We start from the raw sequence: 17870 nt of genomic DNA on the forward strand, positions 1-17870 counted from the left end.
TACTGAAGAATCCAGGGAGGACTTAAACACCCAAGTCTCTGCCTCAAGCTGTGATTCTGGCTTCTAAGCATAATTTCATTAATTCCAGAGGAATAACAACATCCCAACACTCATCCTCTGCATTCCCTAGGTCTCCTCCTCGGCCAAGCCCAGGGGGGCTGCACTACTCTGATGAGGATATCTGCAACAAGTACAACGGGGCTGTGCTGACCGAGGGCTTGGGCCTCAACGAGAAACCCCTGGAAGTGTCAGAGTCAGAGGTAAGGATTTCCCTCTGCCTCACATTGCACAGACACTGCAGATATTCATTTCCATGCTGAATCCTGGCAAGTCTTTGAAGTCCCAGTCTCATACCTGCAGGATGCTGTGTGGTCACTGGTTGTCTGTCTCAGGGATTTTAAAAGGTTCAATTCACCAGGCTGTTTGCATCACATCTTAAAATAAAAATATCAAAGGAAAGAATTACAAGCAGGACCCAGCCAGGGCATATTCCAGACCTGGCCTTGGCAGATATTAATTCCTCCAGACTCAAGTAGGAAGATAAGTGCAATCAGTCAGAGATTGCTCTCTGGAAGGATCTGCACACCCCCTTCTGTCTGTGGGCTGCAAACTTGGGGCAATTTTGCAAAAACACACATGTGCTGCAAAATGACCAGCTGCTGTCTGGGTGAGGTTAAAGGGGAGATTGCTCTGGATTGTTGCACTGACTGCAGTGTGCAGTGAGGTTTGCAGTTCCACAGCCACAGCAAACCCCATGAATCAGAAGAGTGGTCTGGGTGGTGACAGACACTGCCTTGGTTACAGAGGGAATAGGTGGTGAGGGAGGGAGCCAGGGAGCACCTGGCCATGGCTGTGAGGGCCCAGCACTGAGCTCTGGAGCTCTCTGAACACCCCAGCCTTGCCCTTAGACTGCTCTCCACGGAAGGTGTGCCAGCATCCTCCATCTGGCAGCGCTCCACCTTGCCTTTCACATTCCCTGTGTGAATTTTGCTGTCTGTGAAAGTCCAGCAGTGGCCAGTGGCGAACAGACAGACTTCAAAGGAGATCCAGAAAGGTAAATCTGTCTCTAAAATCAGATGCTGTCAGCTGAGATCCTGATGAATCCGAACTGACAGCGCAAGAAGCGAGCAGTGGGCCAAACCATGCCAAACCTGACCCTTGCAGCAAGAGAAAATCACGGGCAGCAAGTACTGAAAGAAGATGACAGTTTTCATCTGTGCCTTTTCTGCACCTGCAGCTACAGCTGCTTTTCCTGGCTACCTAGCTCTCACCTCCTGCTAATTACCAGCGACAGCCTGCTGCTTTGTGCTGCCCTGTGGCCGACCCGTCGTGCAGGCAGCTTTCCTTGGTGCAGCTCGAGCTGCTGTCTCTGCACTGCTCCAGCATTACCCTCCAGATTAAACCCACAGTGCTTTGGTCATGTCACTGTAACAGCCCAGCATTAAACCTGTCATTAAAACAGTTTGCTGAGCATGATCGTGAATTTAGCACTGGCACCTTTTGACATTAATTTCAATGTCCCGTGTGGTATTTCCTGGTGATGTGCAGAAGTCTCCTTGCAGGGTGTCATTATGCCTCCTATATGCACTGCTTGTAGAGCAGAGAATGAAGTGATTTTGGTGGGTTTTTTCTCAGGCTATTGATATTGTTTATTTATTGTTGTATTGCTGTCAAGCCTGAAGGTCTCAGTTGAGATTCTGGTGTTTTGTGAATGTGGGTGTGCACGTGAGTGTGTGCACAAATATGCCCCTGTTCTTCCTTGGGCTTTGGATATGCAGCCTGCCTGTATTATAATGTCTTTGATGCTTGTTTGGGTTTTTTTGGTGGTGGGCAGTGTTTCTAGTCATGAAATGTTAATATGCTCCCAGTAGAGGTAGCAGTAGGAGATGCTGCCTTTTGATCAGCCTGAAAATGCTGTTTATGTTGGCAGGTGCAGACAGGAGGTGAGGGTGGGTTGGGGCAGAGGTGGGCATAGATGATTGACCACTCTCTTTTCAAGTGTTCCTGTACCTATTAGCTCTTCCTGTTTGTCTTTTAGTTTCTTTAGTTTCTGTTCCCAGAGGAGATCTTAATAGACAAGCTCTGTTTTCTGAGAGTTACAGATTTTTTATCTGCCTTAGCAGACAGAATGGTTTGCCTTTAGATAAAGAGTTAAAGATATCTTTACATCTAAAAGCTCTACCCAGGTTTGGTTCTCTGGAGCAAAGGGTCCTGATGCTGCTTTCCTCTAACACATCTGTGTGTGGGTCTCAAATTCCACTTACTATGATGCACATCAGGGCAGGCAGGGACAAAAACTGTGCCTTTGCCTTCAGTCCTCTTTTCACCGTGTTACTGCTTAGTCTTACGCCTGTTGCCTGAGGTGTCAAGATTTTATATGGAAAAGAAGGAAGCTCACTGGCTTGAAGTCTCCTGGGGTTTACTGAACATGAAGAACTGTTGGGCTGACTGACTGCACTTAAAACACAGCTGCCTGGGAGCATTCCTCCAAGCTCACTCCTGGAGAGAAGAGACACACAGAAACAAAGAGGAAATCAAGTAGGACTCTTAATATTCATAAATCAAGAGGTGAACTTACTCCATGTCATGAAAGCCAAGCACCAGTACTGCTAATGAGGTTAAAGAACTTTAATTGGCAGGTACGGAGCAGGAGACTGCTACGAGTGTAAATTCGAAATGATTAATAATAATAGGCTTTTAGTTAATGAGTCAAGTGGACAAGGCTCTGGACAGATAATCTGAAAAAATTTGGTCTTGACCATGTATAGAAATCTGATGATGTATCTGCAGTGTCATCCACCAAGGAAGAGCAGGAGGAGAGGGAGGTTGGTGCACGTTTGTTGTCTCATGTGCTTGTGGTCTCCCAAAAACTGATTCCAGGAGAAAATACTCTCACAGACTGCACACATTATCAGTCAGTGCTGGATGCTCTGGCCTTCCCACTGCTCTCTGCAGTCTGACTGGCTTTGGCTTTCTCAGCTCTGTAGAAAGATATTAATTTCTACTTAACACTTCAGAGGGAATAGAGTTTCACTTGCTTCCAGTAAAGCTCTCCAGTGATTTTGACAAGTTGGACACTATGTGGAAACCAGCTGCAGGTGACACATGAAATAAGTAAGAGTGGGTTCCCATGTCCAGAGAAATGTTTTACATACTGTTTTCCTTGTCTCTTTTCAGCATATTTATTTCAGGCCAACAAAAAAAATCCTGCTGTCATCTACATTTTTAGAAGTAATCTTATAAGGCTGTTTCTTTTGTAGTCACTTAAAAGGATAACTGGAACTATTATCAAATTTATTATCACATTTCCCACTGACTAAGCCAGCCAACTCTGGTGGCTGACTTGCCTCTGAGCAGCACTTGTGCATTTTTCACTATGAAAAATATACCTAAATAGCCTCTCATTTTCTGTATTTGTTGTTTCATAGGCATCCATGCACCTTTGGTTGACAGTGTGTAATGTCACCACTCACCCAATCACGCTCCAGTCTATGGAGGTTTCCAAGGTAACACAGCCACAGTAGTAGGGAAAGGAGAAAACAAAGCAAAAAGCCCTGCAGCATTTTTATTTAGTCAATAGTTTAAAAACCACTAAAGAGTAATCCTCTAGTATAAGCTGTCTGTATTGTCATGCTAAACAGGTTTATCTTACTTCTTGATTTTCATCGGGCTGTGGAATGCCAGTTTGGAGTATTCCTGGCTGATAAGGGTGGTTATTGGAGTCTTGCTGGGAGCAGACCTTAGGAGATACTTCAGAAACACAGACACAATAGTCAGTTCCTGCCTGTTCTGAAAAAAAAACACAGAAAAAACATGTTGTGTCAACACTAACAAGCAGGTTATCCTTTCCAGCATCAGCCTGAATGATGGTGAAAGGCTGGAATTACTGCAGCTCTATATGGTTCATGGCAGTTCCTTCTGAAAGACCCTGGTCTTATTTACACCAAAACAGTGTTCCCTTTCAGTTGGTATAATGAACTAATTAGTGGACAAATTATCAGCAAGTGGTATTGTTTCACATTCCCTCTTTCAGGCAAATCTGAGTGTCACCATATTTCAAATGGTAGCTGCTCACCTGAAAGTGCTCCCAGGATTTCTCCTCTTTATTATATTGACTTCTGGGAATCTTGAAAGAACTTGGCTTAGGAACAGAAATTATATTAGTTTTGTGAGAGAGTGTTTTTTTGCTGGTGATGGACAGAGCTCAAGTGGCTGCATCAGTTCTATTACAGCTGTAAAGTTGTGTCATGTGCTCCTTTGCATTTCTCCTTAGGGCTTCCAGCCTTTTAGCTGGCTGGAACCCACAGGACCCACAGCACAATGCTTGGAGACTGATGCAGAGTGCAGTAACTTGTTTCCTGCTGAGTTCAGAGGGAACCAGGGTTTGGGGATCTTTTGGTGAAGCTCCAGCTGAGGAGCAGCCTGAGCTCCTGCTGCCACATCTGCAGCCATCCATGGCACTCCTGTTGGAGCCCCTTGCAAAAACAGACAGGGCAGTGCTGGCAGGATGTTCCTGGCAGCAGTGCCAAGACTCTGGAGCTGCTCTCTGCACCCACTGGCTGTGAAGTGATCCAAATCTGGGGATATTCCAGGAACGCTGCAAAAACCACCTGTTCAGGAAGGTCTTTGGAGGGAGTCGGGTGTTGGCTTCCCAAGCCTGGCAGCTGGTGCAATGGAGTGTTTTTCTAGGAGATAGGCTTGCTGTGTTCCTTCTGGAATAATTATTAAATGCTGGTAGGGCTTTGTTGTATTAGTAATTACTTGTCAAGGCACCTGAAGCTTTTAATTCTTAAAAATCAAACAGTGCTTAATTCCTAAAGAGCCAAAGCTTGGGTAATAGTGGAAAGAAAGTTTTGCAAAGCTGTAAAAAGCTGCTTTGCTCACTTTTGGAAAGCCCTGGGAAAAATTTCTCAGCTCTGTCCATCACCCTCTGTGCTGAAAATGGGCACGGAATAGTATTGAAGCAGCTACCTAAGCAAAGAAGTTGGATGATGGATGCTGTGCCCTTTTCAAACGATGGTTCACAAGGTATTTGAGGATTGTTCTTCAGAGACCATTAAAAAGGAGCTTTAGAGGAGGAGAGATGAGTTTTGTGGCAGGCAGGATCAAGAGGGATGTGTGTTTGCTGGGTGGTGTCATAGATCAGAACCACACCAACCTTTTGAAACTAATTGCAGCAACAAACAGTGACGAGCTGCACTTACCTGTCTCTCTTGTCTTAGGCAGCTCCTACTCTGATATTTAATTGCCTCTAGAATTGGCAATGCAGATTATTGGAGGGGTGGAGGGGGGAGGAATAAAAGCTTTTGCATGGTTTAACCAAAGATTTTGAGGGAAAAGGCATGAGATGTGGAAATGCCTGGGTAAATGTCTGCGTGCTGGATGGGATGGGGCTGTTACTGGTGGGACATCAGTGGGAACAGAAGGAAAATGTGCTCTGAGATTCCCTGGCTGAGGCTTTGCCGCGGTCCCTGCGCTCGGCAGAGATGTGCGAGCCCTCTGTGATTCCTCCAGCTGCAGCACTTCAGAGGAGGGGCAGATGCACAGAGCTTATCTGGTTACATCTCAATAGAGCTCCTGCTTGATATTGATGGGAGCTTTGAAGCTCTCCAGCCACCGTGCATAAATGTTTCAGGGGTAGGATCTGCTCTGAGCACAGAGCTGGCTCTGACTCATCCCAAGGAAGCAGCCCCTCCTGCCTGGCAGCTCTTCTTCCCCAGATTTTGCATTCTCTTTCTTCTGTCCCTGCTGGTTGTGTACCTTGCACCACCAATAATCAGCTGGAACATGCAAATAGTGTTATTTGCCTGTAAAGAGTCTGATTTTACTTAACTCCCTTCCAGTTACAGAATTAATTTTCAGTACTTAACACCCAGAGTGCTGTGCAGGTGGCTTGGGCTGGCCACCCCAAACACTGGCCTGGCTAACCAGAGTGTTTGTGTGGAAGGCATCCCTGCTGTCCTCCCAACAGAAGAGAGATGCTCAGTTGTAGCTGCAATATCTATGGTTGTGATTGAAAGCTGTTGCTTTCTCTAGGACCTCTCTACACTTCCCTGCATCTTGTGCCCCCACAGGAGCTCCTGGCTGCCCCTGCATCGTTCTGCAGGGAATTAGAAGGGATTTCTCTGTCTCTTACCATCAGGGGACCCTTAGCAGCAAAAGCAGAGCTCAGTGCTTTCCCACAGCCCAGCCTGGACCACACTGGGGCTGCCATCCCTCTTACCTTAACCCTGCAGCTTTTGTCAGCTGGTGATGCTAAACTCGCCTCTCATTTCTTTGCGAGCACAACAGGCTAAAAAAATCATCGATGCTAATGACCAATTATTGAATTCCACTTTTCCTGATGCCCCAGGTCACCGACTCGGATTACGAGGACGAGCTGCCCAAGCACTCCTTTGTGAACCACTACATGAGCGACCCCACCTACTACAACTCGTGGAAGCGGCAGCAGAAAGGGGTGAAGCAGCACCCGGCGTCCTACAGATACGAGGAGTGCACGGCCAGCGAGACAGAACCCTATTTCCAGACTGTCATCACGACACAGAGCTCAGGAGGGGTGTACACCCCCACGGGACAGCCCGCGCCCGGCTCCCGGACTCCAGTGACAGGATTCTCCTCCTTTGTCTGAGCTGGGGACACGGCGGGACAGTGGCAGTGACCGTGTGTGCGTGGCCGGGATGCTGAACTCTGGGGGACATCTCTTATCAGGGTAGAAAACGGATGGGAACACACCTGAGGCTGGGTTGTTGGTGTTTTGGTTGGGGTTTTATTTTTTGGTTTTTTGTTCTTTTCCTTTCTGAAGACAATCAACTCTATAAAAACGCGGAGCTGAACTAGCTGAACCTTTGTTTAAGAAAACAAAAAGAAAAAAAATGGAGTTCTGAACAGTGATGATTTTAACCACTTGTGAATAGTAGGGGTTTTTTAACTGCTTTTTGTAACACTGCTTCAGGAAGCAGCTCCCATGCCCTGCTCCTTCCCTCTTTCTTTCTCTCTCCTCCTCCTGTCCCACCGCTCCCAAACAAGCAGGTGAATTCCCTAGATGCAATGAGTGACTTTGTGATGTGATTTGAACAGAAAACATAAAACCTCCCAGGCTCCTTTTTCTTCCTTTTTCTCTACTCTTTTTTTTTTTTTTAATCTTCTTTTTAATTTTTCTCTGTCATCAAGTAGTAAAACATAGAAAATGGGCACATTTTTAGGTGAAAAGCAGACACCTCCTCTCTTCTCCTCGCTGCTCCGTGCATTAGGAGCACTGCCTGATCAGGGTAGGCTCAGATGTGTCACTGTGTCTGCTCTAAGCTCACTACTGCTGTATTTATATTGAATTACTGACTTGCTTTTCTTTCTTCTTCAAATGGGACCTGCTGCTTTCTTTAAATATTCCAACTCCAGGGCCTTTGGAAGAGGAGATGGCTCAAAAGAGCACTGTAGGCAGTGGTGGGTGAAGCAGGTGGGAAGAATTCAGATGTAAGGTCAGTTTATTTTTGGTTTGGCTCTAAACCTCCTCATGGACTGTGTGTACCATTTGAATCAGTCATTTTTTAAAAGTCAAAGGACACAACCCAGCAAGCCAGAGGAATTTTTCAATTAAAATTGCAGTGACAACCTAGAGAGTTTACTAATTGATGAGGGTTTTGATCATCAGAGTTACCATGCCCTGGCAACAGAAGCTGAGCATCCTTTCTCACCCAGACTCTGCAGTTCTGTTTACTGGTCTGTAAAAAAAGTACACAGTGGCAGGGTTTGTTTGATTTTATTTTTTAGTACAAAGACACACCACACAGACTGGGTGAGTTTTGGTGTCCACAGGTGCCTTTTATTGATTCTGCAGCTTCATATGTGGGAGAAGCAAAAAAGTGTCTCCAAATAAAGCTAACCAGGTTTTTCAGGCATGGGGGTCATGAATTACCTTGTGCACGTTTACAGCCTGCTCTGTGCACTTGAAACTACTGCCTTTGGAAAGAAAAGAGGAGATTTTTTTTCATTTATTTCCCATCCTTTTGTACAGCTCACTTTTTGTTTTATTCTTTTCTATTCTTTTCCTGAGTCTGTCATGTTTAGTAGCAAGTTGTTTACTCACAAGGAAGTTGTCAGGCGTTGAAAGAATCCAAGTCCAGCCCTTGGACATAGCAACAGTCCTGGGTCACCAGACTTTTTAACATGAGAGTTTGAAAGGTGAATTTGGAAGTAGGACAGTCCTTGCCACACCAGGATCTGGCATTTCCTTCCAGGTGGATAAGCCAGGAAAATTGGTGCTTGCTAATGTCCTGTCAAGGCTCATGTTGGCTTTGTGACCACAGAAAATTGTCCCTGTCCTCTCAAGGGATGTGGGACATCTGTGGCAGAGCAGGCTGTTGAAACCAGGCTGCCCAAGGGCTGGTTGGGAGCATCCTGGGGGCATCTCACCAGAACAGCTGAGGCCCAAGGGCCAGCTCAGCCTTGCTGTCACCTTTCAGTGCCTCTTGGACAGGGCAAAGGATCTCAGAACTGCTTTTACTCTTCAGCACTGCCTCTGAGCACTGCTGCTCTCGGTGCATGCAGACTCTGCAAAGCTTTGGCACTGGATTGCTGTTCCTCTCCAAAGGTTCCAGGAAGAAAAAATTCAAAACCAAAAAACTCCAGTGGGTGTGTTTAAGGGCTTTTGAGTTTGGGATAATGATCTGCAGCTCATTAGATGGTGAGGGACTCAAAGACAGGGCTGAGCCAAAACCCTGTGAGTCATCCCCCTCTCTGCACCTGGGTAGGATGTGTGTGGGATGGAGATGGGGCGCCAAAGAGAATGACTTGGAGTGTGCTGTGAAGAGGAATGCAAAGCAAACAAAAAACCCACTGCCTTCTGTGCACTTTGACTGTTCTCTTAAGCCATATGGACTTTGCTTTAATTACTGAACTGCCAAAATTTGTTTTCAGTCTGCGTTTTTTTGTTTCTTAGACAAAATTATCTACGTGACTTTCTGATTTGTTTTCCTTTTCCTTTGTCGTTTCCTGCATCAGATTACATATTTTAAACACATTGTTTTTGTACATTTGGCACAGCAATGCAACTGCTCTTGGAATTTTAATGGCGCTTGTCCAACAGGTGTACGAGGTAGTGCTGCAGGAGGAGCCCCTCAAGGACCACTGAGGACTTTAGGGATGTAAATCAGTAGGAAGCAGATGGAACACCGAAGACTTTGCTCCAAAGGAAAGCATAGTGTAACTCCACATCTCCTGAATATTGCCAAATCTCAGTTGGTGTAACGTGCAAGTTACTCCCTGGGGCTGATCTGATACCACACTGAGAAAAAAAAAAAACAAGAAAACCATGGGGAATAAAGGAAATGGACTTTGTGGCACTGCTGCACTGAAGGACACCATGGGGAGCAGCACGATCTATACAAAGCGAGGAGAAGAGACTGTTCCTTTTTTCTCAGAGCCAGCTGCAAACTAAGAAGCCTGAGCTTGCTGAGGACCTGCTGAGTTGGCTGTGTGGCTCTTTTCTTCTGACTGCCATCAAAATAACAGGTTAGGTGTGATTCCTTTAGGACCTGTTGATCCCAACAAAGATATTTCTGTTCCGTTCTGGTCCACACTGTTGTCACTCTTGGTTATGTTGTGTTTTGTGACCTGTGGGTTTATTTTCCTTAGGCAGTGGCAGAGTGAGGAGGTGCAGTGCCCTGCTCAGCCCTCAGCTGAGCACAGGATGAGTTTTCTGCTGTGCAGGATCCTGTGTAGCTCCATGTGTGACGCCTCCACCTTCTCACTAACACACTCAACTTGTAAAATATGGTTAATAGGTAGGTTTTATTTACTTCACATATCAGGGAAATTGTTTTATCTGGAAAGAAATACTCCATCAGTTAGGAAGAAAGCTCTATTTCATTGCTGCAATCTTTGGGAATTGCAGCCTTGAAATACAACTTTTAAACATTTGTTGTCATGTTACAGTAACTTCACCGATTGAATTCGCTTCCATTTCCATCTTCCTGTTTAGAATAGTCTTGAAAAATGAAGGCTTATGTTAAAATTGCCTTCTTAGGATATTTTATTTTTATTTATTTATTTCCTTTCCCCTGTTTCTCAGGTCTCTTGGTGACTGTTACTGAAAAATAAAAGCAGCATCATGAAATGACCAAGGGAGACATTTCAGGGAATGGTTTAATAGGAGCTTATTTTTCATGCAACAGTCATAACAATATCCAGTTTCCTGCAGGTAAAAAGTGCCCAAGTCTTCACTCCCTGCCAGGGCTGAGGTGACACCAGTCACCACTGTCAGCAATGCTCCCAGCCCCAAACCCCAGGCTGTCCCTGGCATAAATCACTTGCAGAAGTGCACACATGAAAGGAGCTGTGCTGTTCCAGCCCGCTCCGAGCAGAGCATTTTATCCCCCACCCAAAATCCGTGTCACTGTGGTGTGTCCCCACCGTGGGCACTCCCACACCCTTGGGGGAATATTTTCCATTCCTACCTTTCCATGCTCCGGTGTTTGGGCAGGGCCAGCTGTGCAGGTACAAATGGCAGTGGTGACAAGGGACAGGAGAGGGCACTCCCTTGCTTTCATTAGCGACAGTTCTTATTCCCTGCCGTGGGAGTGACCCGGGAATGCCTTCGTGGGGAGGGCAGGGAGAGGTGAGAGCAAAGGGCTTTCATCAGCAGTTACTAAAGGAATCACACTTTGGCCAGCGATCCTGCTTTTGGGAGCAGCTGGCACGACTGGAGAGAAGAAAGAAAAATACACAGAAAAGAAATTAATCTAGTACTCAAAAGGATTTCTTTTCCCTCTTCATTTTGAGTGTTAAAACCAGTGATGTTTTGCAGATGGGCCAAGATCTCATTTTTCTTCCTTATACCAAGGTCTCTGCCAGAAGCTGCTGTAGCAATTGTTTGGACTAAATATCTTGACATAGCGATGCATTTATTATCCTTGCCATTGCTTCCCTCAAGAAATCCTTTGGGTCATCCAAAGATTATCTAATCTGCTTTCCAAAAAGGGAGGAGAGAGAGATCTTTATACATACAGAGCACTGGTGTCTTCTCCCACATTGCTTTCAGATACACAGGGCAACTTGTTGGAGAAAAATCCTTTTAGAAAAGGAATTTGTTGGATACTTTAAAAGTAAGCAAACAACCACACAAGAAAGATAACCTCTGGCAGAGGCATTAGAAATCTTGAAGTCCAGAAGCCTGTGATGTGTTAGAGTGACCAAGATGCCAAAACCTCCTGATTTTACTGATCTCCTGTACCAGTAGCAGCAGAAGGACACACACAATGAGTGAGGAAGAACCACAGAGCTGTTGGGACATGGGCAGGTTGCAGTGCAGACAGCTCCACTCAGCCTGGAGTTCCTGCTACTTCAGTCACATTCCTTAGGTTGCTTTTATAGGTTGCTGCCAGCACGTGTGGAGTCCACTCATTATCAGGGTGTTCCTAGAAGCTCTGAGGTTACTGGAGGTGGGGAAATGTGTGTTGCTGCAGTGTTCAAACAAAGCCACACGTGTGGTGATGTGGTTCTACAAAACCCATTGAAACCTCCTTATGGAAACCACCCTTGAACTGGGAGCATGTTCACCCCAGACTGAACGTGATGGGTCTGAAATTGCTCCTCCTGACAAGTGATAGGATCCCAGAATGGTTTGGGTTGGAAGAGATCTTAAAGATCACCTTGTTTGAACCCCCCTGCCATGGGCAGGGACACCTTCCCTAGACCAGGCTGCTCCAAGCCCCATCCAACCTGGCCTTGGACACTTCAGTCCCCTCTGTTCTTTGTATTTCTGTACTCCTTCTGTCCTCCCCCTGCCCTCCCAGGAAAAGAAAGCTGGCTTGCACTTTGTGCAGGTGTAGAGTTTGCTGCAGAGAGCCACAATGGATAAGCACACACGTGACACTTGGGACAGGTGAGATTTGTTTGAACAAGGACTGAAGTACCATTAGCACTTGAGATTCAGGCACTGACTCAGAATTTTATCTTCTCAAAGCTGCCACTTGCCCACTTTAAACAGCCTTGGGGCCTCAAGACTTGACAGGAAATTCATTATTTCAATGCTGTTTGATCACTGTGCACTTTCTTGGAGCTTGAATCACTGGATACAGACAGGAATGGGGTTACAGAGCTTTATATCAAGGTGTTTTCCCATTTGTGTCCAACTCACTAGATTTGGGAATTTCTGCTACCATGGAATGGTGGCCTTCTGCAGGTGGGAAGTGCCACCAGGGCTCCCTTTGATGTCATTATGCCCCTGGGCCATGCTGGGGCTGTCACAGAGCAGTGGGAGCTCTCAGGTAGCAGAAAGGTGCAAGAACCCCATATTCTGGTGAGTTTGTAGCTGGTCACTTTGCCTCCCTTGGGCTGGAGTCCATCCTCTGATTTGGTGTCTGCTGTCAACTTAGGGGTAGGACCAGCTCACACAGCTGTGTCTGAGCTACCCTTCAGTGTACTCTGGTTATTGGATCATTGCTTTTAATTCAATGTCTCCTTAGAGATTTGCCCTGGATTTTTGTTCCACACCTCTTGTTAGCCTCACCTTCACCACTCCACTATTTTATATGAGAAAGTTACTTCTTCTTTTGCAAACTTGCTTCTGATTAAAAGAACCCTTTTGGAAACATCTGTGTCCTTGGTACATTTGTTCTGTAGAAGGGAAAAAAGTATTTTTCCAGACTCTTCTCTTGCTGAAGAAGTTTCTGGGTGCCTTGCCAACATACTCACAAGTTAACAGCTCAGGACTGAGAATGTAACATGGACTGAAATTCCTCACTGTTTGCTCTGGACTGTAAAATCTTACAACCCCTGCTGCTTCTCAGCTAAGCTGACACTCTCAAATAGTTTCCACACAAAATTTGGTCAGCCCTAAATATTTTATTATTTTGCAGCAATAAACTTCCTCAGATCCTTAGTACAGGAGAGTCAAAACACACTCAGAAACCCATGGAGCCAACATTTTTATGCCTTTGTCCCCTCCCCAGCAGTGTTGTAGCAGTTGTTAATCAGCTCCCACAAATGTGCAGATGTTGGGGAGGCAGGACAAGATCCCAGCTGGGGGAAATTGGGGCAGCTCTATTATTCCAGGGTGGTTGGTTGTGCTTTTCACCCACTGAGCATCTGGCCTTGAGAAGTAAACTAAACACAGTCAGGTCAGCTACAGCTCTGGTGGGAGAAATGAGGGCAAGAAATCAATGTTTTCCAAGTGGGAGAAGGGAAGAAAAAAAATAGTCAGACTGTGAAGGAAAGAACTCATATTCTCCTGCTCCTGAAGAGGATATTATAAATAATGCAGTGTTGTATAAATACAGGCAGCTCTTTGCAGCTGGGAGCTTGTAATAACCCAGAGGTATCACTGTACCCATTTTGAAGATGAAAATCCTCCCGCCACAGCATTTCGTGAAACGAGACATTATCCTGCAAAATTGCCATAAGGTGCACAAGTGCTTTTTTGAGGCCATTTGGCTTCAAAGTGTCATCCTCCAGCTTCCAGCCCTTACACTTTTTGGGATGTGTTTCCCCCACACGTTTTTGTGGCTAGGATTGGAGCACGGACATAAACATGGGAGTGGATGGGAAATCTGCCACGGTATTCGTAGCCTAAACAATACCAGAGAAAACAGATTGGCTTCCCGCCCTGCCCTGAACAGCACAAGCAGTGGCTTGACTGAATCAAGTAATCTGGGCTTTCATTACTGATCCTTTTCCTGCTATTTGTCTCTTTTGTTCCCTCTTTTTCCCTCTGTGTTTTTGCTCCAGGGTTATTTATTTTTCCCCTTGCTCCTTTTCTGGTTTTTGTTTGTCTTTTGTAAGCCTGCCTCTTGTTTTTTATTATTTTTCTTCTCCTCCTCTTGCCTCACTAATTATTTTCATTTCAAACCTGCATTTCCCACAAAATCAAAAGGAACTTTATGTGAACACATGTTTTTTGTTGGGATTTTGTTCACTTCCGCTGTGCTCCAGGATTTCTTTGGTTTTGCTGTCTTGTTTACTCAGAAATGCTGGGCACGTCCCTCCAAGCCAAGGCGATGTGGCCATGACTTCCCAGCCTGGTAGAAACCTTCATTAAGCAGGCAATTGGCACGTTCATCACCATTTGTTAACGAGTTAGGATAATCCTAAATCAGACTAGGCTGATGTGTGAAGTCATTCTTCGAGGCTTTACAAGGCAAATTTGTCGGCAGCGCTGTGAAGCCTTGAGGAGTCAGAGGATCAGCACCTGCCTGTGGAGGAACGGGAATGCTGCAAACCATGGTTGCGTGACAAAAATGTGTTCAGAGGAAGAAGGGACCAACACCCACAGTGTCACTCAAAAGTAATTCCCTGCTTTGTGCAAATTCCAAGGGGTGCACCATTTACGCTGATGACACACCCTAGAAAAGCAGCTGGGGCAAAGCCAAGGACTAGTTCTTTACCCTGAGCCTCCCTAATCTGAGTTTGTGCCCTTTGTGCCCTTCACACAAGCTCTATAGATAAGGCTAAAAGGCAAATTGGGAAAAAGAGCCGGTGTAATATAGCCTGGGGCCTCATGCCAAGAGTGACAAAATGCCTGACAAACACAGGTGACCTCACCACAGCCCTGCCAACTTGGGAAGGATGAATATCCCACCTGTGGTAGGAGGGAATTGAGGCACAGGGCAGCTTTGCCTGGGGGACCAAGCCTCAGTCTGTGTGGCTGCTATCAGTGTGCCCAAGTGGCCTTGACTGCAATGTCCTCAGCACAGGGCAAAGAAAACACATCTTTCTTACAAAACAGCAGGATGAGTTATTTTTGGGTCTTTATAAATTGTCTGTTTTCCAGCACTATCATTCTTACCCTACCAGGGGAACATGACTGACCTAATTAGAGTCTAATTCCAACAGTACAAGGCTCAACTTGTAAATACAAACTTTTTCAAACTTGAGTTATTTTTTTATGTATTTACAAGCACATCTGATTGGTATGAATACCCCAGAGGTGAGGGGCAGGAGAGGAGCAGGGCAATGGAAGCCATCAGAGAAGCTGAACTGTGGGAAATTCGGGATAAACAAGGGTCAATTTTCAGATGTATTTGAGACTGACTTAATCCGCTGGGAGATTGTATCCTCTGGGATTAAACTTCACATAACCTGATGGAAATTCAGAACTGTTTTATTCCCCACTGTGGGAAGGACTGGCAGAGGAAGGATTCAGTATTTCAATCATCTGTCCAGCAAAAAACATCTAGGATGATCGATGAGGACACTTTCATTGATCCATAGCTGTCTCCACACCACAGAAGAAATTAAAAGGTGAGAGAAAAATGCTTGTTTTCAATGAAGCCCATTTCACAAAGCCAGCAAGGGTTAATCCAACCAGACAAATGCTTGGCTTTAGCTGCAATAGAGAAATCCTGTGAGGTTGCGTGCTAAGCCTCCAGCCATACCTGCTTGGATTCTCAAGGACTGTGCCTGAACATGTTGGGGATGGCTCACATCCAGCTGCTGATAGGGAGTCCACAATGCCAAATGGCTCAAGAGCCAAACAGCTTCATCCCTGCCCTGAGTGCATACCCAGAACAGAAAAAACATCCAGAACCCAGGCAGCAGAGACAGAAACAATGGGTCAAACAGTCCTTGGGCAGGGATGTGGCTCTGAGTGCTGGGTCTGGCTGAACAGAGATCCTGGCTCCAAAAAAGATTTCAGAACACTGGATGGTTTCTAATGGTGTGTCCTCATGAGACAGGGTGGGTTTGGAGGTAAGGGGATGGTGGTAGAGAGGGGTGCATGTCATGTGTTTGGAGATGATGGCTTCAGGGTCACATCATGGTTTTTGTCCTTTTCTGGCTTGACTTCTGGTTTGGAAGTGGCTCAGCAGAAATTGAGGTCATTGCAAGTGGTGCAGTGACACTTTCTGGAAAGCACTGGCTGCTTCCTGCAGTGAGACTGAGCTACCAGCTGGGAGGTCTGAAAAGCCAGAGTTGTTCTCTGGTACAATGTGAGACAGATAAAGGAGAAGTTGTCCTCGGAGGAGCTGCTGTCCAAGCATGAGCGGGGAGTACACACAGCCCTGCCCTCGCCGTGCTTTCCAGAATTCATTTTATACTTTAACACTGGCTGTGGCTTATAATTTTTCCATGCTTGCTCAAAAATTATAGAGGAGTGAAAGGGAGATGGGTTTCAGCTGTTGATGCTTCAGGAGCATTCAGTAGCATTGCTGGATGAAAGGAGGAATGTAGTCTTTTTGCTCTGCAAAGGTCTCAGAAATATAGGCATGAAGCACTGTGTGGTTTTGGGCTTGGTGAGAGGGAAGGCAGAAGCTGGTGCCAGCCCTTGGCCCTTCCCTGGCTGCTGGAGCTTTTGAGGATGTCATACATCTGGTGCTTTCCCATTTAGTCCTTTCAAGAGGCTCATTTGAGAGCAAGGTTCGTAAGGAAGAGCCAGGAATAAACAGCTCATGATGCCGTTTGTGGGATGAGAGGAAAATAAGAGAATTGTTAAAGATGGGACAGTCAGTGAATAAAAGCCTGGTTATTGATGGGGCTGGCATTTTGCTGTGGCTGTTAGAAAGACTGTGTGTGTTACAATATGACTTTTCCCATAGTATATGGAGGAAAGGAAAACCTTTGGGTCTGTAACACAGCAGCTAAGGAGACATTATCTTGCAAAGAAGATAATAAGCATTATCTTATTTGCAAGGGAATGTCTCATTCTCTCTAACAGAGAGCCTGAGACGCAGGGGAGCGTTCCTCTCCTGAGGATGGCTTTCCACCACTCCTGCAGGACTTCTCTCCCCTTGGTCTCCTTCAGTCCCACCAAGCAGTAGTAAAACTCTCTCTCCTTCTAGATAAAATTTTTGTTTCTGTCTCTCTCTCTGAGCTTTTAGAAACTGAAGTTCTGCACAAGATTTAACATCATCCTCTGTGCCCCATCAGTTCAGTCGCTGCTCTTCCAGTTGGTCTAAGTTGCATTATCTCATTTTTACTGGTGATTACAGCCAGTTATCACAGTTAATGCCTCCTTCTGTTTGTGTTAGTCAGGTGACCATTGGCTTTTGAATCCCCACGTATCTCAGTTCCTCAGTTCCTGCTCCTTCCCAGCTCAGAGGAGTGCAGGGTATTGGCACAGCAGAAGGGCTCTGGGGTGGCTGACAAACACAGGAAGAGTACCCAGTGCATGAAAGCACTCTGCCACTGCAAAGAGGAGTGGTAGATAATGTGTGAGTTAATATTGAACTGGGATTGTTGCTGGGGTGCAGAACAAGAACAAACATGCCAGGAATCACTGCAGTGTGAGGTATCACAGGGTGGCCAGAGGAGGAGGGGAGGGCAGGGCCATGGCTTCAGTGCTGCCCAGGACCATCACAGGATACCCTGCCAGGGGGGAAGAGGGTCACACTCAGCTACTCCTCCTCTCCCCAGGGCATAAGAATAAATACTCTTTTAATAGCACTGTGCACATACCAGGGCTCCAGCAAGCCTTTTTAGAGCCCTTGGGATTTGTTATTAATGGGGATAACAGTGGCACTGTGTTGGTGTCAGTGAGAAGGGCAATGTCAGAGAGGCTGAGGCCACTTGTGCTCGTGGCCCTGAGGAGGACATTCCTTTTGGACCACTCTGGGTCCTTTATAGGTACAGGTCTCTGACCTTGGAAACATCACAAGGGCTGTGAACCAGCTCTGCCTTCTAATATATAACTGTGCCTGTAGACCAGCACATCAGAGAGGTCACTGCCATTGATGTGGCTCCTACCAGAGGGGTTTAGCAGCTCTCTTGAAGACATCTCCTATTAATAAGTTATTACCCAAAATGGGAGGGGGTGGGGGAGGAAAGTGACAGTTTTGTGAAAGAGGTGAATTAGAAGAAGCATTGATGTCAACTTGCAGGCTGCTGCTGCTGCTGCTATTTTTCACTTGTTTTAGCACATCCACTGCACACAAGTGCAGTGG

The 17870-nt window shown here is 46.0% G+C and overlaps 1 protein-coding gene across 4 annotated transcripts in view; it reads left to right on the forward strand.

The window, feature by feature from the left end:
* SDK1 (sidekick cell adhesion molecule 1) overlaps positions 1-11679 on the forward strand; it is a 388639-nt gene extending 376960 nt beyond the window's left edge. For all 4 annotated transcript variants that reach the window (XM_033074164.2, XM_033074168.2, XM_033074167.2 and 1 more), the window contains 2 exons: positions 131-260; positions 6353-11679. In XM_033074164.2, coding sequence (XP_032930055.1) covers positions 131-260; positions 6353-6628 — 406 coding nt within the window. In that variant the 3' untranslated portion in view covers positions 6629-11679. The remainder of the gene's footprint in view (positions 1-130; positions 261-6352) is intronic.
* Positions 11680-17870: the final 6191 nt, after the last annotated feature.

The sequence above is a fragment of the Catharus ustulatus genome, chromosome 16 (assembly GCF_009819885.2).
Source record: "Catharus ustulatus isolate bCatUst1 chromosome 16, bCatUst1.pri.v2, whole genome shotgun sequence".
Lineage (NCBI taxonomy): Eukaryota > Metazoa > Chordata > Aves > Passeriformes > Turdidae > Catharus > Catharus ustulatus.